Consider the following 24982-nt stretch of genomic DNA (forward strand, 5'->3'; position numbering starts at 1 on the left):
ATGAATGAGGAGTATGATGTGATCATTCTGGTCACCTGCTTCATGGAATGCATAGTTTTGGGGATCATGTCAGTTAATGAAAAGAAGGTCCTTCACATGGATAGAAACTCCTATTATGGAGGTGAAAGTGCATCCATTACACCACTGGAAGATTTATACAAGAGGTTTAATATACCAGGATCACCACCAGCCTTAATGGGAAGGGGAAGAAACTAGAATGTGGACCTAATCCCCAAATTCCTTATGGCAAATGATCAGTTGGTTAAGATACTGCTTTATACAGAAGTCACCCAATATCTGGACTTCAAGGTAATTGAAGGAAGCTTTTTCCATAAGGGAGGGAAAGTCTACAAAGTTCTTTCCACTGAGGCAGAAGCCTTGACATGTAGCTTGATGGGGCTGTTTGAGAAACATCGATTCAGAAGATTCTTAGTATATGTTGCCAATTTTGATGAAAAAGACTCCAGAACTTTTGAGGGTGTTAATCCTAGGAAGACTACAATGTGAGATGTGTGAAAGAAGTTTGATTTGGGCCAAGACATCATAGATTTCACTGGCCATGCCCTTGCCCTTTACAGAACTGATGACTATTTAGATCAACCATGTTATGAAACCATCAACAGGATCAAACTTTATAGTAACTCTTTGGCAAGATATGGCAAGAGTCCATATCTTTATCGACTCTATGGCCTTGGAGAGCTGCCCCAAGGACTCACAAGGCTAAGTGCCATTTATGGTACCTATATGTTGAACAAGTCAATTGAAGAATCATTGTAAAAGATGGACTAGTAATTGGTGAGAAATCTGAAGGAGAGATTGCCGCTTGCAAGCAGCTTATCTGTGAGCCTAGAGTAAAAAAAAGTAGGCCAGGTGATCAGAGTTATCTGTATCCTTAAGCCACCCAATTAAGAATACCAATGATGCCAATTCATGCCAGATGATCATTCCACAGAACCAGTTGTGTCAACCGGAAATCAGATTTCTACGTTTGCATGATTTCTTCTGCACACAATGTGGATGCACAAGGAAAATATATTGCCATTGTTAGTACTACTGTGGAAACCAGAGAACCTGAAAAGGAAATCAGACCAGTGTTAGCACTTTTGGAGCCAAGTGAACAGAAATTTGTTAGCATCAGTGATATATTCCAACTGATTTGGGAACAGAGTCAGATCTCCATTTCCCACACTTATGATGCTACAACTCACTTTGAGACAACTTGTGATGATGTTAAAGACATCTACAAGAGTGGTTAGAACACAGGGTCTGAATTTGACTTTGAAGAAATGAAACAAAAGAAAAATGACATTTATGGGGAAGACTAATAGCAGTAACATGCTAATATCCAATTCGGAGAAATTTAAATTTCAGCTAATACAGAGTTGTATCAAGAACCTAATGAACATTATATGAAATTTTTAAAAAAAGGAGTGTAAGGCTTGGAATATCATTACAGAAGGCAAAGGAGCTAGCATAACAATAAAGAATCACCCACCCAGTAAAACTGAGTATAATCCTTCAGGGGCAAAAATGGACTTTTAAACATTCCTGATGAAAAGACTGGAGCTGAAGAAAAAATTTAACATTCAAACACAAGACTCAAGAGAAGCATAAAAATGTAAACATAAAAGAATAATCATAAAGAACATAGTAAGTTAAACTGTTTACATTCCTATATGGAAAGATCGTGCATATAAATTCCTAAGAACTTTATTATTATTAAGACAGTTAAAATGAGTTTACATAGTCAGAGGGCATAGTCGTGAGTCAATTATATTGGAATGATCTCAAAAAAAGAAGGGGGAGAGAAAAAGGGATGCACTGAGAGAAGGGAGAAGAGAAGAGTAGAATGAGGAAACATTTCTCACATAAAAGAGGCACACAAGGAAGAGCTTTCACAATGGAAGGGAAAATGGCAGAGGGACAATGCTTGATTGGAACTGATTCAAAGATGGAAGAATATGTATATATGGTTATGTATAGAAATGTAACTTAACAAGACATAGGAGGTTGAGGGAATTAGAGCATACAGGAGGATTATAAAAGAGAGGCCAAATTAAGGGGTTAGTGATTAGAAGCAAAACAGACCTTTGAAAAAGAACAGTATAAAAAGAAAGAAGAAACAGAAGAAAATGGAATGGAGAGAAATACACAGTAATCATAACTATGAAGATTAAGGCGATGAGTTCACCCATTAAACAGAAGCAGATAGCAGAATGAATCAGAAACCAGAAGTCAATAATATGTTGTTTACAAGAGACACACTTGAAACAGAAAGACACACAATTAAAATAAAGAGCTGAAGCAGAACTAATATGCTGTAGCTAAACTCAAAAAAGGCAGGGGTAGCAATCATGATCTCAGACAAAGCAACTAATTAAAAGGGACAATTCAGGAAATTATGTTTTGCTAAAAGATATTAAAGACAATGAAGTAATATAAAATAAAATCATAACAAGTTTTTCTGATAAAGGCCTCATTTCTCAAATATATATTGAGCATAGAACTGAATCAAATTTATAAAAATAAGAGCCATTCCCCAACTGATAAATGGTCAAAGAGTATAAAGAGGCAGTTTTCAGAAGAAGAAATCAAAGCTATCTATAGTCATATGAAAAAATGCTCTAAATCACTATTGATTAGAGAAAGGCAAATGAAAACAACTCTAAGGTACTGCCTCACACCTATCAGAAATGACCAATGCTAGAGAGAGTGAAGGAAAAATAGGCATGCTAATGAGCTGCTGGTGATGTGGCATATGATCGTGATGGAGTTCACTGTGGGAAATGCCAAGGGGGTGATTTCAGAATAACATGGCAAGACCTATATGAATTGATGCAAGGTGAGGTGAGAAGAACCAGGAAATCATTGGGCACAGTAATATCAAAGTGGTAACAATGATCACCTGTAAAAGATTAGGCTACTCTGATCAAGTCAACTCTGACTGGCTACAATCAGTTCCAAAGGATTCATGATGAAAAAAATGCTATCTATCTCCAGAGCAAGAACTGGTGAACTCTGAGTATAAATTGAAGTAGCATTTTCTCACTTTTTTTATTTTTCTTGCTTTAAAAAAGTATATGGCTAATATTGAAATATGTTTTCCATGATTTCACAATATATTGCTTGTCTTCTTTGTAGCTTGAGGACTGAAAGGGAAGGAGAGTATTTGGAATTCAAAATTTAAACAGAAAAGAATTCTTTAAAATAAATAATTAAATAATGGTTGTTTGGGGTTTTTAGTTACTTTGTATTCTTTTATCTGTACAAATGTGGCACTCCCCCTAATAGAATGTGAGCTCTTTGAAAGGAAGAACTGCCATATTTTTCTATTTTGTATTCCCAACAGCCCAATGTCTTACACATAATAAGGAATTAACAAATGTTTACTGAATTGGATTTAAGAGGATGGGAATACATCAGCATATGAAACTGAACTGCAGGTTCCCAACCAATAAGTCGTTTGTGGAACTATTCCAACTTCTGCTAGTACCTTGAGTTCCTGTCTGCCCCCAGCTGCCAGTTATGACTAGCTAAAGAGATTGTCAAGGAAACAGCCAACAGAGAGAGAGAGAGAACTGTCAGGTGCTGGGGCTTATGTGGCTCTCTGCCACTGAAGTCATTATGACATATGTGGGGAAACCAAGCCAGAGCAGAGTCAACATTCAAAAGTATCTGGAAACTATTAGCAATTTTGTGCCTCTTAAAAAGTAATAATAATTATATTATCCCAAATTCTAAAAAAATTAAGGTAATAGCTAACATTTTTACAGTGCTTAGTATATGCCCTGGCTAAGTGTGCTAAGTGCTTTACAAATAACTCATTTGATTCTTACAACATCCCTAAGGAGTAGGTGCTGTTATTATTCCAATTTTAGAGATGAGAAAACTAAGGAAAACAGAGGTTAAAGCACCCAGGACTGCACAACTAGGAAGTATCTGAGGACACATTTAAACTCAGGTCTTCCTGTCTCCAGACCAGGCATTCTATGCAATGGGCCACCTAGCTGTCTCTGAAGGTCACTCTGCCCTCAAGTTATCTATATGAATTTTTAAATGCATGCTTTTGGGTGGCCAGAAAGACCATATTTTTTGGTTCATACAATTATTTTGGCAAGGGGATCTTAGAATTCTGGAATTCAACTTCATTTACGCCATGGGTAAAGAATGTAGACAGGTTGCAATTTCATATCTATAAAGCTAACAATCAAGCATTTATTAAGTACCTACTGTGTGCCAGGGACAACCCATTAGCAATCAGTCCCTTTCTGAGTAGAATGTAGCAATCCAATTTGAGGGAAGAAATGAACACCTATTTTGGCTGTGTCACTGTGTCAAGGATATACTAAGCCCCATTAACAGGCAACAAAAATATATCACAAGCTTATCAGAAACCAGAGTAGTAACAGTGCAGAGATCTGGTACAAGTATATATATATTTATTTCACTGCAGGGTTTGGGTATACTTAGTTTAAAGAGCTAAACATTCTTTCCCATTACACCTCTCAGAGCACATTTGCCAAAAGAGCATCCATGTCAATCCAGATTAAAAGCAACAACAAATAAGAAATAAGGAGGGCCCCTTGGTGCCTTCTATCCCCAGTTAGTTTCATGATAAGAAGCTTGCGTTTATCCTTCAAGCCTTTCAGTCAGGCCTTACAGAATGCCTAGGTAGCCTTCCTTTTATTGTTCCCCAAAACACATTAATATGATAAACTGTGAACTTGAAATTCTCTCCAAGCAAAGAAAAGATTATGATTCACAGGGAAGGAGCATTTATTATCCTGATGCATGTGGGAAGCCCTAAAACTCTGTGTGTCTGGCTGGCTGGCCGGCTGGGGAAACTTTTAAAATACTTGTGCTTGAGTGAGGCTACCCTACTACATGTGTTCAGAACAACTTACGTAACTTTACAGCTACAAAACACCTAATTCCATTGATTCTTTCTGGTAATGGATGGATTTTGATGACTTAAAATGCCCAAAAGGTGATAGATCCTCTTCATGAACGTAACTCAGGACAAGGCTTAATGATCACTTTTGAATGATCCGATGAACACAAACTCAAGATTCCCTGACTCTTATTTGTCAACCATTGGTTGCTAATTGTATCTCCAGGTGGTTCAGCTTGTGGTATTCAAGGGTAGCAAGAAAAAGGCTTTGTAATATATCACAGATGGACCTCACTTTCCGCAGTGTTACTGGAAAACCATGTGTAAAACCCAAATTTTTGAAAATTGAATTTAAATGAAGCTGGGAGGCCTGCTACTTAAAGGAAACATAGTAAAGCCTTTCCCAATGTGAGTGTCCTAATTTCTCTACTTCCCTGAGATAGCCCAAAGCAGAGGTAAGAGGTAATATTTTATTTTCTCATAATTTTCATAAAGCTGATAGGTTGACTGCTCAGAATTAGTGTTCTTAGCTCACTTCTTGGACTCAGGTTAGGATAAGAGCTTCAAATAGTATCATGTTCTTACCTCCAACAACCCAACTCAAGGATGGGAATGACTGGAAAAATTATGGTATCTTAATGTTATGGAATGCTGTTATGACAAAAGGGATGCTTTTAGAGAAACTGAAAAAGATTTGAAGAGTGGAGTAAGGAGAACCAAGAGAACAATTTTATACAACAGAATTGTAAAGATGAGAACTTTTAAAAGACTTAAGAATGCTTATCAAGATTCCAGAGTACCAATGATGAGGAATGAGGAATGAATGCCACTCTCTACCTGACAGAGAGGAGATGGACTCAAGTATACAGAATGAAACATACATTTTTGGATTTAGGCAATTTCTTTTGTTTGACTATGTATATCTGTTAAAAAGTGGTGGATTTTTTTTCTCTTTCCCAGAAAGGGGGAGAAAATCTATATCTGCTCATTGGAAAAAATAAATTTGGCAAAGAATTAAAAATTGAGGGGATACCCATCAACTGGGGAATGACTGAACAAGTTGTGGTATATGAATGAAATGGAATACTATTGCTTCATAAGAAACAGTGAGCAAGTGAACTTCAGAAAAACCTGGAAAGACATACACGAACTGATGCTGAGCAAAGTGAGCAGAACCAGGAGAAGTGTGCTGTACACAGTAACAGCAACACTGTGCAATGACCAGCTTTGTTAAACTTAGCTCTTCTGAGCAATGCAATGATTTACGACAATTTTGAAGGCCTCATGAAGAAAAATGCTATCCATATCCAGAGAAAGAACTATGGAGTCTGAATGTAGACTGAAACATACTATTTTCTCTTTCTTTTGATTTTGTTTTTTCTTTCTCATGACTTTTCCCTTTTGTTATGATTCTTCTTTCACAACATGACTAATGTGGAAATGTTTAATATGTTCATATATGTATGGCCCCTATATCAGATTGCATGCCACCTTGGGGAGGAGAGAGTGGAGGGAGGGGGGCAGAATTTAGAATTCAAAAATCTTATAAAAGCAAGTGTTGAAAACTAAAAATAAATATTTTTTAAAAAAGAATTTAAGTTGAAAATGAACTGACTCAACCTTTGTCATTCATAGGACTCTTGAGAGTGTGAACCTCAATCAAAAGTACTTCATTCATCAATTATGATTGACTTAGCTCTTCTCAGCAATACAATGATCCAAGACGGTTCCAAATGACTCATGATGGAAAATGCTATGCATCTCCAGAGAAATGTGAATGCAGATTAAAGCATACTATTTTCTTTTTTCTCCCAAAATTTATGTTTTCAGTTTTCAACAATCACTTCCATAAGTTCCAAATTTTCTCCCCTTCCTTCCTGCCTCCTTCCCCAAGATGGCATGCAATCTTAAGTGGGCTCTACACATACATTCCTATTAAACACATTTTCACATTAGTCATGTTACATAGAAGAATCAAAACGAATAGGAGAAACCATGAGAAAAACCAAACATAACAAGAGAGAAAATAGTCTGCTTCCTTTTGCATGCCAACTCCATAATTCTTTCTCTGGATGTGGATGGCGCTTTGCGCACTTTGCATCCTTGAGTCCTTTAGAAATATTTAAGGCATTGGTGTGAAGGGCTAAGCCTGTCAAAAACAATCCTTGCACATTGAGGCTGTTACTGTGTATAATGTTTTCCTGGTTCTGCTCACTTCACTCAGCATCAGTTCATGTAAGTCTTTCCAGGTTTTTCTGAAGTCTGCCTATTCATCATTTCTTTTAGCACAATAGTAGAGCATATTATTTTCACTTTTGTTATTTTTTTCCGTTGTTTTCCTTTTGTTCTGTTTTTTTCTTTCACAACATGACTGATATGGAAATGTGTTTCACATGATTACACATATATATAACCCATATCAAATTGCTTGCTGTCTTAGAAAGGAGAAAGAGGGGGGAGGGAGAAAACCTGGAACTCAAAATTTTATTTTAAAAATTGAATGTTAAAAATTGTCTTTACATATAATTGGAATAGTAAAATGCTATTTAAAAAGAGGGAGGGAAAGTACTTCATCCCTATGGACAAACTCCATATGGCTAGCAAACTCCCAAGTAAAGGCCAGCCTAAAAAGGCCAAGGTCTCCCATTGCATCTTGGGCCATCTCCAGTCATCCTGATGAATATCTGGTCACTGGACCCAGATGGCTCAGGAGGAGAAAGTGAGGCTGGTGACCTTGCACAGCCCTCCCTCACTCAAAACAAAGTCAAGTGCAAGTGAAGTCATCATTTCTCTGATGTTATGGTCTTCTTCTAAAACAAAGGACAAAGACAGACCACATCTAGGACTCTCATCCTCATCCACCTCAGCCCAACCTCTCCTAAATCGCAAGTTAGCTCTGTTCTCCCCTTCCATTGTACTGTCTTGAACCCAATTCTAACACTAACAATTCCTGTCAACTCTCATGCTCTTTCCATCTCTTGGCAATCACAGTAATTGTGGATTCTTAAGTTGAGACAAGTGAGGGGTGGATGAAAGGATGTTCCTCTTCCATCTCTTCTTTTGCTCACTGGACCACATACCCTTGTTTAAAAGATACAGTGGTTCCCTTTGCCTTTAGACAAAGTATATAAACCTTTTGTCATTTTAAAGACCTTCGCATGATATGGCTCCAACCTTTTTAGAAAGGCAATGTGGTAAATGGATAGAGCATGGGACTTGGAGTGAAGAAGCCCTTGGATTTGAGTTACACTCCTGTACCTCACTTTCCCCATCTGCAAACCCTCACAGGACTGTTGTGAAGATAAAATAATAATGATTTTTGTAAATCTTAATGTATCATGTTGTAAAATTAATGTAAAGTTAATGGTGGGTGAGAAGAAGAGTTAAAGATCTTTCCCACTCATTAATAAGCCTCAGACACCTTTTGTTAATTTCTAACGAGGTACAGGGTCACAAGGGTATTGCACTCCAGCCGGAAAAGAGTATATATACTCTCTGAGGTGAGGTTTTGCTTTGGGGCTTGTTTTTTGGAAGAAGGTCGGTGTGCCAGTTGAGACTCTGGGTAGCTGCTAAGGAGTGGCTTTGAAAACCCAGGTGTTGGTGCTTCTCTCTCTGGTAATGATATATGTGTTGTCTTTGTCAGACAGTTAGAAGCCCTGTCTGTTGGTCTTTCTGTTTGTATTTTCTCTTAAGTTCAAGGTGCTGACTTTTTCATGTGAACTAAGTGAATGACATGTGCTTGATTAAAGTAGATTGTTGACTCCTCAAAAGCTGCCTTTCCTTTTAGAAAAGCGGATCCAAGAGCCTGTACAGCAGGCCCTCCTGTGTATGCCGGGGTCCTTGCTGTTATACATATGTGAGCTATTATTCGGCCTCCCACCCTCCAAGTTCCAGCCAAACCAACTTTTTGCTGTTGCCCATCCTGAGTCTCCTCTGTACATGCCTTTGGGCAAGCTGTATCCCATGGCTGGAATGCTGTCTCTCCTCTCTGCCTCTAGAAAGCCTTAACTCTTTTAAAGACTCAACCTTTGAGCCACACCTCATGCCAAGTCTTGCTTGATGACCTCAATCATTTGGGCTTCCCTTCATTACTTTGTATCCATTTTGTGTTTACTTATCTATCTACATGTTCTTCTTCAATAGAATGGAAGCTCTTTGAGGAAAGGCCGATTTTCACTTTCATCTAACATACAGTTGATGCTTAATAAATGCTTGTTTAACTGAATGGTAAATATAAGGAAGATGCTCTCCAGGAAGTTCAAATAGTATCAAACCAGAGGGACATCAAGTACTCTGGCTTTGATTATAGTCCAATATCATGCCTTCTAGAACTAAAGTTTTAAAAAAGCTGATTTTTCTTTTTAATCCACATATTACTATCAAATTCACACATCACAATTATCTATTCTGATTGATAAGAAAAGTTTGGCAAGATACCATTCTACTTATTCTCTAGAATGGATTCTTATCCTCCTGTGTCATAGGACCCTTCTGGCAGTTTCCTGAACACTATCAACTCCTCAAAATAATGTTTTTAAGTGCACAAACTAAAATGCACAGGAATTGAAACAAAATAAATTATACTGAAATACAATTATCATTTAATCAGAAGACAAAGCCAAGATAGTGGAGCAGAATGAAGCAATGCAGTCGAGCTCCCGTCCACAACTCCTCCAAACAGATCTATAAAATGTACTAGACTCAATGAATCTTCATGGAGAAATTCAGAAAAAAGTCAGTGACTCCTTTTTTTCCAGTCCAATTTGGCATGAGGAGATAAAGAGAGAGGTCTACAGGTAATAGGGACATGGTTGAGCCAGGAGCAAATGTTGAGGAGCACTTTAGGGTCCAGGGAGAGCTGAACATCAGCACAAAAGGAAGTCCCAGGCCCATACTAGAGGATGCTCAGACCCACACAGGGACACTACAATGAGGACAGGTGCCAACTAGAATTACCTAGTGCAGGTCACAGATCCAAGGCAAAGTAAGAAGGGCACCTGCATATAGGAATGGCATTCCCTGGTAGGGAGACCCTGAGTTGTGTAGCAAGAAAAAAGAAAATTCAGAAGCCAGCAGCAGCATCGATGACTCAGACCCCAATCTCTGAGCAGGGCACTGCTTCCAGCATCTTGCCCAGCTGGCAGAGGAATAACCAAGGCAGGAAAGTAAGACCAAAGGAGAACCAATAATGCTGCCACTTTGAACCAACAGAGCTGTTCTGCTAGGTAACAGGGCGGAGTCTAGCAGTAGCCCACTCTTGCAGACTCAAACCCAGATCAGAATCTTGCAGAGTTCAGACCAGAGAGGCAGCAGTCAGTTCTACTTTTCCCTGGAACAGACCTCTTTGGAAGCACTGAAAGTTTCCAAGTCCCCAGCCTATCCCTGAGATCCTGGAACAACAAAACACTCCATATCCCAAGAAAACAGCAACAGGACTAACTCAAACATTCCCTCCATAAGTGTGGCAGAACCCAGCCCTAACAAGTCGGAAGTCAGGAAGGAGGTTGGAAGAATGGGAATGGGGGAAACAACTTGACCATAATGAGCTTTTATGGTGGTAAGGACACTCAACATATAAATGAGGAAGAGAATGCTTCCAAAACACCTACAAGCAATGCCTCAGAGAAATGTACAGTTTGGGCACAAACTCAACTAGAATTCCTGGAAGAGATGAAGTAAGGTTAAAGAGTTAAAGAAAGAGTTAAAAAAATGTCTTTATAAGTGAAATGTGCTTCAGGAAAAAACTGAAAAAGAAATGGTAGTTATGGAGGACAGAATCAGAAAAGAAGTGAATGGCTTGGAATAAGAAGAATAAAATCTTACCCACCAGCACCCTGAAAATCATAATGGACCAAACAAAAGCCAATGTCTTCATGAGGCAAAAGAAATGTTAAAACAAAGTCAAAGGGTGGAAAAAAATGGGAAAAATGTAAAGTATCTCACAGCAAAAACAACTGAACTGAAAAACTGATCAAAGAAAAAAAAAACATTGCACTATGTCAACAGCATGATCAGAAAAAGATCCTAGACATACTATTACAAGAGCTCTTGAAAGAAAACTACCCACCTCTCTCAGAACCAGAGAGCAAAGCAGAAACAGAATCCACAAAGCACCTCCTGAAAGAAACCAAAAAATTAAAACTCCCAGGAACATCACTGCCAAAATCCAGAGCATCTAGTTCAAAGAAAAAATAACAGACGGAGTCAGAGAGAAAGAATTCAAGTACCAAGGAGTCAGTCAAGATCACACATGATTAAACAACTACTACTATAAAGCAGCAGAGAACTTAGGACACGACATTCCAGAAAGCAAAGGATATGGGCTGAGAGCAACTTATCCAGCAAAACTGAGTATAATGCTATGGGAAAAGAATGGGTCTTTAACGAAATGGAGGGCATCCAAGCATTTCTGATGAAAAGATCAGAACTGTGGAGAAACTTTAAAGTGCAAACACAGGAGTGAAGAGAAATATAAAAAGGTAAACATGAATGAATAATAATTAAAGAACAAAAAAAGACAAACTCCTTACAATTCAAATGACACACGCAGAGATGACACGTGTGCCCTCTGAACCCTGTCATCACAAGGGTTCATAAAAAGGAATCAAATTAGGCAAGGTCTGTGAATGGTTCTGTTATGTCTTGATGATCTTAATGGAAATTAAGATGAAAAGAGAAGGGAAGAGAAATATATTTGGGGGTGGAGGAAGGGAAAGAAAGGTTAGAGAAAATTGTCTCACATAATCAAAGTGCACAAGTAAATATCTATACAAACAAGGTTAGGAGAGAGGCTGACACTTGAACCTCACCCTCATCTGAGTTGATCAAAATAGGAGCAAACCCATGCACACATGCACTCACACACACAGCTGGGTACAGAAATACATGTCCTTCAAGGGATAAATAGCAAGGAATTGGCAGAAGAGAAGCAGAAGAATTAGAAGGAATGGAGTAAAGGATTAGTTCTAAGCAAAATAAAACTCTTGAGGAGTTTGTAATAAACTCTTATTTATGGCTCTTTTTGAGGTGGCAGAGAATGGGAATTTGAGGGTGTACCCACAATTTGGGGAATGGATGAACAAATTATGGTATATAAATGTGAAAAAATATTATTGTGTTGAATTCTTTAATCAGTGTAATGACCAACTAGGATTTTAGAGGTCCACTAAGGAAACATGTTACCCACCTCCTCATCTAAAGAAGAATTCAGGATGCAGAACATGGCCAGTGTGAAAATTTGTTCTGATCAACTATACCTATTTGTAATGGGTTTTTTCTCATGTTCTTAATTGGGAGAGAGGGAGGGTATGAAGATTAAGGTAGGTGGATGAAAAGATGGATCTAGGCTGATATAAAATATCAAAATGTTAATAAAAATTTCCAAAATAGGGCTGGGGGAGAGATAGGTAGGTTAAGGAATAGGAAGGTAGAAGTAAAGCAGAAGAGTGAGGAGAGATAAGGTATATAGGGTGAAAAGAATAATGAGGAAAAATAGGGAGGAGAAAAATACATACATAATTATAACTTAGAATATGAATGTGATGAATTTGCCCACAAAATGGAAATGGATAGCAGATTAAAATTTGAATTCAACAATATGTAGCTTTCAGGAAACACTACAAAAATGAAATACACAAAAAGATTTTTAAAAAAGGTAGGAGTAGAGTTTATTATGTAAAAAAAAAAGTAGGGGCAATAATCATGATCTCAGATAAAGTTAAAACTAAAATAGATTTAATCAAAAGAGAAAAGGTAGGAAAACAACACTATATGTCAGCAATATTATTCTATATTGCTTTAGGCCATTTAAGATTAACCAGATGGTATAAAATACCTGAGAGTATACCTGTCAAAACAGGAATAGGAACCATATGAACATAAACACAAAACACTTTTCATACAAATAAAGTCAGATCAAAATAACTGAAGTAATATTTATTGTTCATGGGTAGGTAAAATCAATATAATTAAAAATTACAATTTTACTTAATCTATTTATTCAATGCCATCCCAATTAAATTACTAAAAAAAATCTTACTGAGTTAGAAAAAATAATAATATTCATTTGCAAGAACTAAAGGTCAGGATCTTCAAAGAAACCAGGGGAAAAAAGACGTAAATGAAGCAGATTCAGCAATATCAGACCTTAAAATATATTATAAGGTGAAAGCATTGTTGAAGTACTAAATAAATAATTTTGATTACTTTAAATTTTTCTTACATAAATAAAACCTATGTAGCCAAGAATAAAAGGAATGCAGACAATTGGGGAAAAAACTTTCACAGACAATTTCTCAGATAAGATGTGACTGTGTTGGAATATTGCTGTGGTGTAGAAAACAATTAGCGGGTTGATTTAGGAAAACATGGAAAGACCTGGACATATGAAGATGCTATCCACCTTCAGAGAAACAGATGACAAGCGGAAATAAGCACAGTACAGTCTTACATATGTGAGTGGACACGTGGACATGTTTATAGATATCTATCTATCTATCTATATATCTATATATATCTATATCTATCTATATATCTATATATATCTATATCTATCTATCTATCTATCTATCTATCTATCTATCTATCTATCTATCTATCTATCTATATATATATATATATATATATGCGTTTGTGTATCCATGCTTAAATGCAGCCTTTTTTAGGGTGGGGGAGAAGGGAGGGAGAAAAAATAAAGTAAAAAGTGCAGAAAACAAAAGAAAACCTACAAGGAAGCAAAGAAAAGCTGGGCAGTTTTGAAAACAATGTGTAATATTTATTAGGTAGGTTTTCTTGAAATGGAAATTTATTATTTTATATTGAGTCCTCTCATGTTCTGCCATGTACATGGCAATATTTATTTTTCTTCTCATTTTTCTTTTAAGTTTAAAACAAATTTTATAATTTACCAAAAAAATAAGAAAGAAAAGGAAAAATAATTACAAAACAATAAGTTCACAAATACCAATTTAAGAACCCATCTTCTATAGGTAGTTCGGACTTTTTAAAACTTTATTCAAAAATGCTGGGCTGTGGAAGCCCAATATATCATTTGAGAAACTCTGTAAACCAAATGTAAAAGTCAATGAAGCAGAATTTTCACACTGGCAGGGAAGTTTTACCACTAATGGAAAGACCTTGGCCTAAGGACAAAATGATACACTCCACACACAACATTCAAAGGCAGGTAATACTGAAACTATCCCTGTCATTTCAACCATCTGAGGGATAGCATAAAAAAACTGTATGTATAATACTAATTTTCCAAGTGCATGTATAAATATCCATACATATACATAGTATGATGAATACACTACAGATCTCATTTACCTTGTTAAAGATTAACACTAGAAAGTGAGTAAAGATTCTTCATCTGCCTTTTTCTACTGCAATTAACTCTGGTCTTAAAAAGGAAGAGAAATTATACTGCAACTAATTTACCAAGAAACTGGTGAAAAGAATGTTGACTTTGCTGCTTACTTTGTGACTTTGGTCAAGTCATTCAATGTCTCTGTCTCAGTTTCCACACCTATAAAACCAGGGAGTCAGATCAGACGACCCTATGCAAGTCCTTCAACCTCTATGGATCTCAGGGTCTCCTCAGGACTAAACTGCTAACTACTGGAACTTCAATCACAGGTATCCTATGATTTAAAAAAAAGAAATCACACATCCTTTTTAGTGATGTTCCCCCCAAAATCATAGGTCCTTTGTGTTTGTACATGGAATTGCAACGTAAAAGCTAGAAGGAACTTTAACCATCTTTTTGTACAACTTCCCCATACCCTATAGAAGACACAGGGTCAGAGAACCAAAAGACTAAGTTGAGACTACAGAGCCCAAGGCTAAGTATAGGATACTCTAACAGTCAGACTTTATCTCTTTTACTATAGCTAATTATGTACCTTAAAAGTACAGACTAGTGAAAGAGAATGTTTATTCTATATGAAGACAATAATGTAACATTTATGTAACACTTGAAAATTTGCAGTGTACTTATATTCACATACACTATCTCATCTAATCCTTATAACAATCCTTGGAGTCTCAGAGAGATAAAATACCTTGCTAAGGGGCCACACAGAATCAGTATCAGGAGTTGGCCAAGTCTTCCAGGGCTTTGTTCCATAATACCTCACTGCATGAATGTAAATTTTCAGTGCCAACTCTGTAATACAGAAGTTGATAAGTAATAGACCTTTTAGGCAACAAACATACATTCTGCTTAGAAGAAGTGGGGGAGGAGACAGGGATAGCAAGGTGATTGGAGATCAACCTTTTAACCTCTTTTTAATAACCCCAACTCAAGAGCTAATAATTACCACAGAGCTTGGCACATACTAGGCATTTAATAAGTGCTTACTGGCAAAGGATATGATCTACCAAAGTTATACCAGTTATATTCTATAACAAAACAATATCAGCAAGTGGAGAAATACCTTATTATATATAACTCTGGTGGAAATAAACTATCCATCAAAAAGGAAGGCTGAATTTAGGGCCTAAGACTTGTAGTTACTTTCCTATTTCAAACACTCCATCCTTAATGGTAAAATGATCCCTTCTCTAGGCCTCAGTTTCCACCTCTGTTAAAATAAGAGGGCCAGACTAGATCCCCAGTTCTTGAGATGCATAACTTTTAAATATTTTGATGTGTATTTCAATACAATTGATTCTCTTTATAATCCCATTATGTGCTGAGTTTAAAAACATGATTCTAAGGTGTCCACAGACTATACCACACTTCCAAAAGATGTCTGTGACACATCTTTAACCTTTGAATCAAATGGTCTCTAAGGTTCCTTAGAGCTCAAAAGTTCTGGATGTCGTTGCTGTGGTATTTTAATACTACAGACATAGTTCTAATTTTACGTAAGTGGACTAATCTACATATCATGCAATGCAAATCTGTCCTCTGACTAGCGGAGGAAAGGAGAGGTAAGGGGACTGGCATATGGCTCCGGGACATGGGGAAGTGGGGGGGATAGGAGGGTAGGCAGTACTGGAGCTAGCCACCTGGGGGGGCCTGGTCATAACCAAGAGAAAGAACATGGGCTAACACAAGGGAGGTGGACATGGCCAGAAGGGTCAGGCAAACACAGGGCCCAGGGACAGACACATGGTACCTGAACACAGCACCCTCAGTACAGACAGAAGGCAGACAAAGAGCAGACTCTCAGGAAGTGAACAGAGTGGAGGCAAGGTCTCTCTCAGGTTGCAGGTCTTAAGCCAAATCCTCCAGTGGCAACAGAGGTCCATTCTGCTTTCACTTAGAGGGGACATTTTAAGGATTTTTCTGTTAAAGTTTTTTTTTGTTGTTTTTGGTGGGGAGGTCAAAGGGCAGGAGTGGAGAGTAAGCACAGTACAATGCATAACAAAGTTTAGCATAGGTGTTTTTTGGAACGTGGATTTCTTTCAGAATTCTTTATGTAAAGTCGAATTTGCATAATTATAACTACATAAAGCCTGAACTGTAGTTACAAAATATATTTCTAGTATTCAATTCCTACAGGCAACTCCTAAAAGATCAATCTCAAGATTGTTTCATATTTGAATGTACTTAGATGATGTATAAAATCAACTTTTTAAAAAAGGAAATTTTAAAAACCATTAATTTTAATCTTTTAAATATAAAAAAATCCAAGACTTTATTGGAATAAATGTTACATGACATTCTTTAACATTAAACTCTGAGCAAATCCGAGAGGTGATGCATGTTTTCCATTCAAGTCTAAAATGAAATAGGTATGTGACCATTTAAAATACAGATAAACGTTAGCATGAAGCAAAGCTTAAATATTAAGCAACTAAAGCAAAGAAAGTGAAAAACAATACAGTACATCTACATTTTAAATATCACTGAATTTCATTTTTAAAGAAAAAAATGAAAATCCGGTTTGCAGTAAAACTTCAGTAACTCATCATTAGAAAAACTTGTGAATGTTTATTATCTAATTCGTCAGTTTCTTTTTACTTTACTATCTGTTCATTTCCCCAACCCAACCCCCTAATAAAGAATCCTTATTCTCCCTTAAACACCATGATTTTGCAGACTCCATACAAGTCAAACTCCATCAAGTCCATAAGAGTTGTGCCTGTGTAAAGAGCTGCAGGTATCATATGGAGCCCCAGCAGTAGGTACTATTGGTTAGTGCTGGTGAGAGAACAAGACTGACTGGAGTTAAGCAGGTAGGAAAGTGCACTGCAGGGTTAATTTCCTAAAATGTGCATGATTTAGCCAGGGCACTTAAGTTGTAATATGTAACATCCCTTCTGTTCTAGACCCTGAGCTTACCTTCCATTATGTCAAAATGGATATTTTTGTAATATGAGAAAATCTTCAGGAGGCCAGGACCAGGGCAAAACCCAAAATTTTAAAACTTCATTTGTTTTATAATCTCTAAGCTTTCCAGAAGCAAAAAGTTAGATATATCTTCCTTGAGATGCAAAAATAAATGCTCCAGAACTCACCCAGAACTTTAAATATTCATCCTGAGCACCTGGGCATTTATTAAAGGAGATGCTATGTGGACCAAAAGAACCAATTTCCAAATTTACACTGGATTATGAAAAATTAAGTAGTTTGAGCTAACTGCTCAATTATCTGATATGTTGATTTAAATGAGGTGGGTTTTAAATATATATATATGTATTTATATATGTGTATGTGTATATAAGTAGGTGCTACAGATTCTCTTTCTGGTTTTAAAAATAATTTGATATTACCACTAAAAAATTTCACGTTTATTATAAAGTATGGCACCATTAAATATAAAATTGCTTTAGAAATTTAGTACCTCTAATAGGTTCATCTGGTTATTCTCATAGCATATTATGCTCTTCTTGTTCAACAAAAAGGGGGAGAAGGGAAGGAAATGGATTTCCATCTACATACTTACCAAAAAAAAAAAAAAAAGTCAAATAATTATGGTCATTATCACTAGGGATTCATGCTGCATGCATGAAAGGTTTGAAGCCATTTCTATGGGCCCATTCTCGCAGTCTTCCACCAGGCTTAACTCCTATTGATGTTAGCACGAATCTTTCTTGTATTTGGACTGGATAGACTTCTTCCCAAAAGTTCTTTCCAGATGTCTTCTCCAAAACCTAGAAAAAGTAACTTTATTTTCCAAACTAGGTGGAACCACCATGATGGAAAGAAAATCATCAAATCCTTCCATAGAAATAAAAGTTAATCCTGTACACATTTTCATTCCCAAATACTAATTCTCACCAGTGAGGAAAAAGTCACCTCCTTACTCCTATTTCTAATTTGGAGAAAAAAGGTATTTAATTGTTAAAAGGTGCACAAAATGTTAAATACTGGTGGTAAATAAATAAATTTTAATATGTCTTAACAAGCAAACTTTTCTATTTATAATGCTACATCCCTGCTTTAGGGGGAAAAAAATTCCCAGGAGATGTGAAGTTGTTCATTATCTCTCTACTAGGAAACCTTGGTCTTGGCTAAACCAACTTACGGCTTCAAGTAGTTTCAGAAGCACCATTTGCTCATATCTGCACTGACTAACATAAGCACTGGAAGAAACACAAAATGTGACAAAACCGAAGAAGGTTGAAAATGAAAAACAAAAGTCTAACAGTTCCTACCATCATCCCATGTCTTGATGTTCAGGGATTTATGTCTAAATGGACTGATAAGAACTTTACAATCAAAAAAAGTTTTGTCAGTTAATCTTCAGATCAAAAATTCAAGTGAGTCCTTGCATGTGCACTTCACATGATTTTCCTCCTCATCTCATGCATTATTTATTGCAAAAAGTTCTATCAAATATTTCCTAATACCATTTCTTCAGTTTTAATATAGAAACAATTTACAATTTACAAGTACCCCTTTCAGGTACATTGGATCTGTTTGAGTCACGGCTCTTAACATTTACTCCTTGTTGAAGATTTGAAAAAGGAAAAAAAAAAATCAGTCTCTAGTTTCTTTCAGTCCTGAACAGTCGGTGTTCTCCTGTGGCAGTGTAGTGAGTTCCAGGAAACCAGCCTGCTGCTAATGTCTTTGTGCTGAAATACAGTAAAAAGAAAAAAAAAACTGTTAGGCATAATTATAAACTTACATAAAAATAAAGTCCTATGTCATTCAAGATTTAGCTCTCTTTTTACTCCAACAACCCATGTTAATGTCATCTGATTTATAAAATCAATGAGTGTGTTCAGTTAAACTTCAAGTGCTTAGGTTTTGCATTAAATTCAAAACACAACTGATAAAAAGAACATATATTACTGGTGCTGTAAACAAAAAGATAATCAAAAGGAAAGAACAAATATTTAAGCTGAACCATGAAATAACGTTTTGCTAATGTGCATCTAACCACAAAACTAAAACATCTGTTACTGAAGTAGCTTTTTTATGTCAATTTATGTCAACGTATAGTCAACAAATATTCTAGTTTCCTATATTAAAGTGTTTGTTACATGAATCTTTACCTATTAAAAGCCACTATTATTAGCTATCATTAAAAACTTGATTTTACAAAATTTTTATTCAAATACTATCTAAAATCTTATTTTAAAAGGGAATTCATCCTATTCTTATATATAAAATTACTAAAAACAGGACCTTCTGAAAGTCTATTTCATATAAACATATACGTATACCTGTTTACACATATATTTTACCAATATTTATCTTTTTAAAATGTGTATGTGTGTATACACATACATACACACACACAAATACACACACAGACACACACACTCCCCAAGATATAAAAGCTGTTAAATACAGTAGAGATACTCAGCTATTTGGTACTTCTGGGAAGCAAAAGCAACACACCAACCCTACATTGCAGCAACAATTGGCACTTAGTACACATTTGTTGGATTATGATATTCATTGAATTTTTTACTTTAAAAAAAGACTAGCCACAAATCTTAAAAGCAAAGCCACAAACAAGTGGCAAAAGCCAGCTGTAAATTACAGGATCCCTGTGCGTGTGATGAGGAGAAAGGATGGCTGGTTGCTTATCAATCTCTTGCAACAGACAGAAACATACACAGAAGCATCACCATCTAATAACATTATCTTCTAATGCCAAGACTGAGAGTGTATAGGTATATCTAGAAAGCAAGCTAATTTTCTTTAAGTACTGTATTTGCATCTTCATTAATTTGTAAGCATTTTGTCCAAGCAAAGATATCCTCTAAAATAGAGAACCTTTGCCTATTATAAACACAACAGCAGAAAGCATAAGCACATGTATACCTAATACAAAAGATAAATTTGAATTTGATGTGGTGAACCATCCCTTATCAGAAGTAGCTTTCTCATAAGCCTCACTAGGATGCCTAAAAGTTATCTCTATTCCATCCCATCCCCATGGGAAAACAAATACGGCATGGGTATTTATAATATCCCCAAAAAACCACTGTGGTCACTGAATGATTCTCTTTACATAATCTAGAAGAATGAAGATTGGAGTCAAGACAGTAACACAAGAAATCAGATATTTAAGGAAATTATTGCTATATTATTACCCCTTCCAAGATACGATGATCCACACAAAGCTGAACTCCAAAACTGATGGTCCACAAGAAAGAAATTTTTGTGAGGCATATTTTCTAACAAAATTAAATGACATTTACTGTTACCTAAGAATAAACTAGACATCATGCACAGAATTTAAAAAACAAACACCCCCACAATATTATACTTCAAAAATTTAAAAACTGATTTATCATTTCTACTATTTGCTAGATTGCTTGGTGTTACTGCTAACGTGCAACAGAGGCCTTGTGCTTCATCCGTTTGCTGGCACAAGGCCTGTAAAAAATAAGGCTAATGTGAGAAAAACATTATAACACCCTGCATCAGTTTTTTGCCCAACCAATGAGAGACATGTTTCTGCCAGAAACATTTCAAATACAATGAAGATATTTGGGTCCACATCCAGTTCACGCAAAAGGACAACTTCCTTATCTATCTGGAATATTATTTCTGGAAGCTAAGTTTGGCCTATTCCAAGTCACTGCTTCTGAAAAAATACATCAATTGGATAGTTCAAAAGGCTTTTGTCTTTTCACACTCATATAAGTCACAACTTTATGAAATTAGATGCTTCACTGTTGTAATTATAATGCTAAAGTCTTTTATTCACATAGACCTTAGGTTCAAATGCTTTTCAAGGACTTGAAAACTATTGTTTCTTTTTAACAAATGAGAAAAGAACACAATTAGGTTAAATGCCTTGCTTGAAATGACATTAGCAAGTCAGGATCACATCCACAAAGCTAGTGATTTCTGGTCCCCCATTCTTAATGATGCCCCCATCATGCTTAAAAATTGCATCCAGTTGTGCATTCGCAGGTTCCTCACTGTGAATCGCAGTATCTGTCTTCTTCCAGTATTATGAATCATTTGGTTTCAAATTCAGTTGAAGGAAGCAAGCAAAGGTGTAAAAGATTCATGCAGTTAATACTATTTAGAGGCAACTAAACAAACTTGTCCATTCTAGACCACAACAAAGCACCTAAAGGGTAGCCAGCCATCTTGTATGGGTAAAAGTCCAGAATATCCAAAGCTTTCAATCACACTTGATTTACAATGTTCCAATTCAATCATGTGCTTACAATTTGCCAATATGCTTCTACACTTCCAATACAACAATGATATTTAGATTCTCAAAAATTCAAGAAAGTAAGCAAGTGTACAAAACATATCAAATCTAAAGGTAACAATTAAATCCAAATCCCTTTCCTACCAAAGCAAGAGCCCAAAATCAGTCTAACAGAATAAGAACTATTCTCTCATCAAAACTTTTCAGGGTTTTATCAATTGTCTCATTTAATATAATAAAATTTAAGGAACTAGATTACAACAGCATTTTGGCATCACCATTTGCCACCCTCAGTTTCTATTCCTTTTATATGGACTTTCAAAGATAAATAGACCAAGAATATGTACAATAAGTAATCCAAACAAACAACAACAAAAAAAACCCTATAATGATGTAATGAATATCAAGTTCAAATAAAAAAGAAAATGGCCATTGAGAGAGTTGAAAATATTTAAAAACCACCACTTGACCAGGACTCCATCGTTACTAGTTATGATTATACAACATACGGCCCTGCATACTAACTGAAAAAGGAATAGGTCCAGATTTTCAAAAGCACACACATGAAGACTCCAGCCTTGCTCTCTGAGCAGGACAGGCATCATCATGTAAACTTTAATTACAGACTAAAATCTACATGAGGTACACAGGTACCAATGTCAATGAAAACAAGAAAAATAACTGATTGTATTCATCAACTCTAACCTAGACTATTTGGGGAATGATTAAGTGATGACATGATGCCCCCCTTCACTTTGGGGCAGGGCTTAAAACAGACAGACCTGCCCGTTTCACTGTTAACTTCAATGCTCCCAATCTGAATCCACAGTGGTCTGTCAGACACTGTAAGGGAGCAGCAGGACTCGTCACTGTCTGATGTAATATGCTGCCATTTGTTGAGACCTATGGTAGAAAAAATCAAGTTAACAAAAATAAAGTAGTCATTCAAGTTTTTTTAAAACCTATTTTACAGAAAAAAAAAGTTTTTCTTTTTTTTTTAAAGTGACCAGATTTCATTTGTCATTATGCATTTATGTTTAATAACTTTTGGCTTCACAGAACGTAAACAATGTAAACAAATGTAAACGAAAAGCATGATGCTACATAGACCACTAAGAGAAAACAAAAAAACTGTAAGGGCCTAGGTACACAGCTGCAACTAAACTATACAATAACATGGACCAAGCTGCTTCCAGAGTAAGACAATTGGCATAATAAGTTGCTCATAAAGCAAACTTAGAAATACAGGGAAAGTGGCGGCTGTTATATTTAAAATATACTGTTGATGTGAGTTTTGTTTTAACCTAAGAATAATTTACAAAATATCAACACAGGATGAAAAGTCTTAAATATCCATGAATATGCTTAGAGCTTCTATTGCACAAAAATCTACTTGAGGCCCTTTCCTCTTAATTCCAGTAACCACATAAGCATATTTTTCCATGCCTAAAATTCTTATCATATGAACTAACAGTTATTTAACAGTTTCCCTGAGTTTTTCTGAATAAATAACAAACCTCAACTAAACGAAGGTAATGAAAATAAGCTATTCATGATTATTAAAATGACACTAAATAAAGGTGCTGATGTTGATGCTTTGTGAAACATTTTATAAACATAATTCCATGAATGTTCACGTTTCCTTACTAAGCAGATATAAATGAACAACAAAACTTTTATTCCTTAAGAACTCATTTTCTCCTTCAGAAGAATATTCATTTGCCTTTTAGAACTCCTGTTATGGAAAATAATCAATACCCATAGCTAATGTGACGATTACTTTTAAAAGTACTAAATAAAAGTAACAGCAGAAATTCAAGAAAGAAAAAGGTTCTATTCCCCGCCACTAGACATTTCTGACAAAGCACCTCAAAAGGAAAAATTTTAAGAACTTCAATTACAATGGAATTTAGCTAGGAATATGATAATTACAGATTCTAGGGAGAAAGGAATCTTTTTACAAGTGACTACAAAAATAACCAAGTTTTATCAAGGCAATTTTGGTTAAGTTTTTTTATTTTCCTTAAACCAACAATAATCACAACAAGGGCAGAAAGGATTCAAAGAACTCTATGGCTATTATAAAATTTGTTTTTACAAGTCCCCCTCACACTAACAAATAGTACTTAGTACAATACTGAACACTTATGACATTCCATATTCCTGGATATTCCTGGAATTGTTGAACTCAATTGCCATCTTATTGGTTAAATTAAAAAAAAAAAAAAAAAGCAGCCTAGATACCATTTTGGCAATATACAAAGTGAAATCTGGTTGTGATCACTAGCAACATAGTAGTACAGGTGGAATTTTAGTTAAATTTAGCCAGACCACAGCAGAATCATGCTGCCTCAGTCATAAGAACAAAGGAAAAACAAACCACGTGAAACGAGAATAAAGGTAATCTCTTATCCTCAAATGACTTCCGCTCTCCATAAGCTATTTTTTTATATCTAAAAATAAGGTAGAAGCCTAAATGACACCTAAAATCTTTTATAACTCATTCTTTGAGTAAAACAGTGAAATGTCATAGGCCCAATGAATGGAAGAAGCCGAGATTTATTCTACTAACGTTTGTGACAGTTTTCTCCTCACTATAATTTCAGCCCATAAAGACTTTGCCCAGGAAGTCATCTCCTGTTTAGGCCAATAAAAGGAAAAAAGACCTTTCGGGTGGGCAATAACTAGGCAAAATGGTAGTGTGAGATGACCACCTTTCTTCATAGGGGCTGGGGGAGGAAAAGAGCAATTGTAATAGAGAAAAATGCGGATTTCATAGATGCTACATACTACAACCTACAGAGTTAAAAAACAAAAAACAAAAAAACAAACAAGGCCAGTTATTGTTGGGAAGAAGAGAAAATTGGGCAGTGGAAAACAACCAAAGACGAAAAATCAATCTCCTTCCAATGGTGCTGGAAAGGGGAAGAAAACAGAGATAGCCAAGATCTTTGGAGTAAGCCAAGAATTAAAAACAAAAATTTAGAATGCATACAAGAATTCATCTTGCTACAACTGAATGTAAAGATCTAGGTTATCCCTGCTCACAAGAGAATAAATGAAGATGGGCAAGGGAACACTTTAATACACAGCCCACTTTAGAAGGGTTGAGAAGTTTTCTATTCTTCAGTAACCAGTTATTTTCTCATGGTATTAAACAACATTGAACGTAATTCTACCCTGCCCAGGTTCTAATTTGAAATCAAACACTTAAAAGAGAATCAATGTTTAAATGAGCAGAGTTCCCATTAATGCTGTCTCAAAATTGGACGAGGCCCTTGCTAACAATTACCACTTCCCATAAAGAAAAGAAAAATGTTCCTTTCCTATTTGTCAGCCCTTCCCTCCTAAATCGAAGAGGCTGAAGTTCTTGTGATGTGGATGCATCTCATGAAAAGGGAAAAGGAATCTTGCACTGAATCCTGACTAATATACCACCCAAAAAAAGGGAGGGAAATTTGCAGGAGTTTACAAAGAATTCCTAAGAATAATTACCTAATACTTTCCAATC

The 24982-nt window shown here is 36.0% G+C and overlaps 1 protein-coding gene and 1 pseudogene across 3 annotated transcripts in view; one reads left to right on the plus strand and one right to left on the minus strand.

Annotated features, from left to right (window-relative positions):
- LOC140518587 (rab GDP dissociation inhibitor beta pseudogene) lies at nucleotides 1-1325 on the plus strand (annotated as a pseudogene).
- A 15161-nt stretch (nucleotides 1326-16486) lies between these two features.
- The window catches only part of PWWP2A (PWWP domain containing 2A), a 35083-nt gene continuing 26587 nt past the window's right edge, over nucleotides 16487-24982 (minus strand). The window contains exons 3-4 of one of the 3 annotated variants that reach the window (XM_072630879.1): nucleotides 22250-22374; nucleotides 16487-18919 (exon numbers count right to left, since the gene is read on the minus strand). In XM_072630879.1, coding sequence (XP_072486980.1) covers nucleotides 18842-18919; nucleotides 22250-22374 — 203 coding nt within the window. In that variant the 3' untranslated portion in view covers nucleotides 16487-18841. The remainder of the gene's footprint in view (nucleotides 18920-22249; nucleotides 22375-24982) is intronic. The other 2 variants (XM_072630878.1, XM_072630882.1) reach the window with 2 other exon arrangements.

The sequence above is a fragment of the Notamacropus eugenii genome, chromosome 1, assembly GCF_028372415.1.
Source record: "Notamacropus eugenii isolate mMacEug1 chromosome 1, mMacEug1.pri_v2, whole genome shotgun sequence".
NCBI lineage: Eukaryota > Metazoa > Chordata > Mammalia > Diprotodontia > Macropodidae > Notamacropus > Notamacropus eugenii.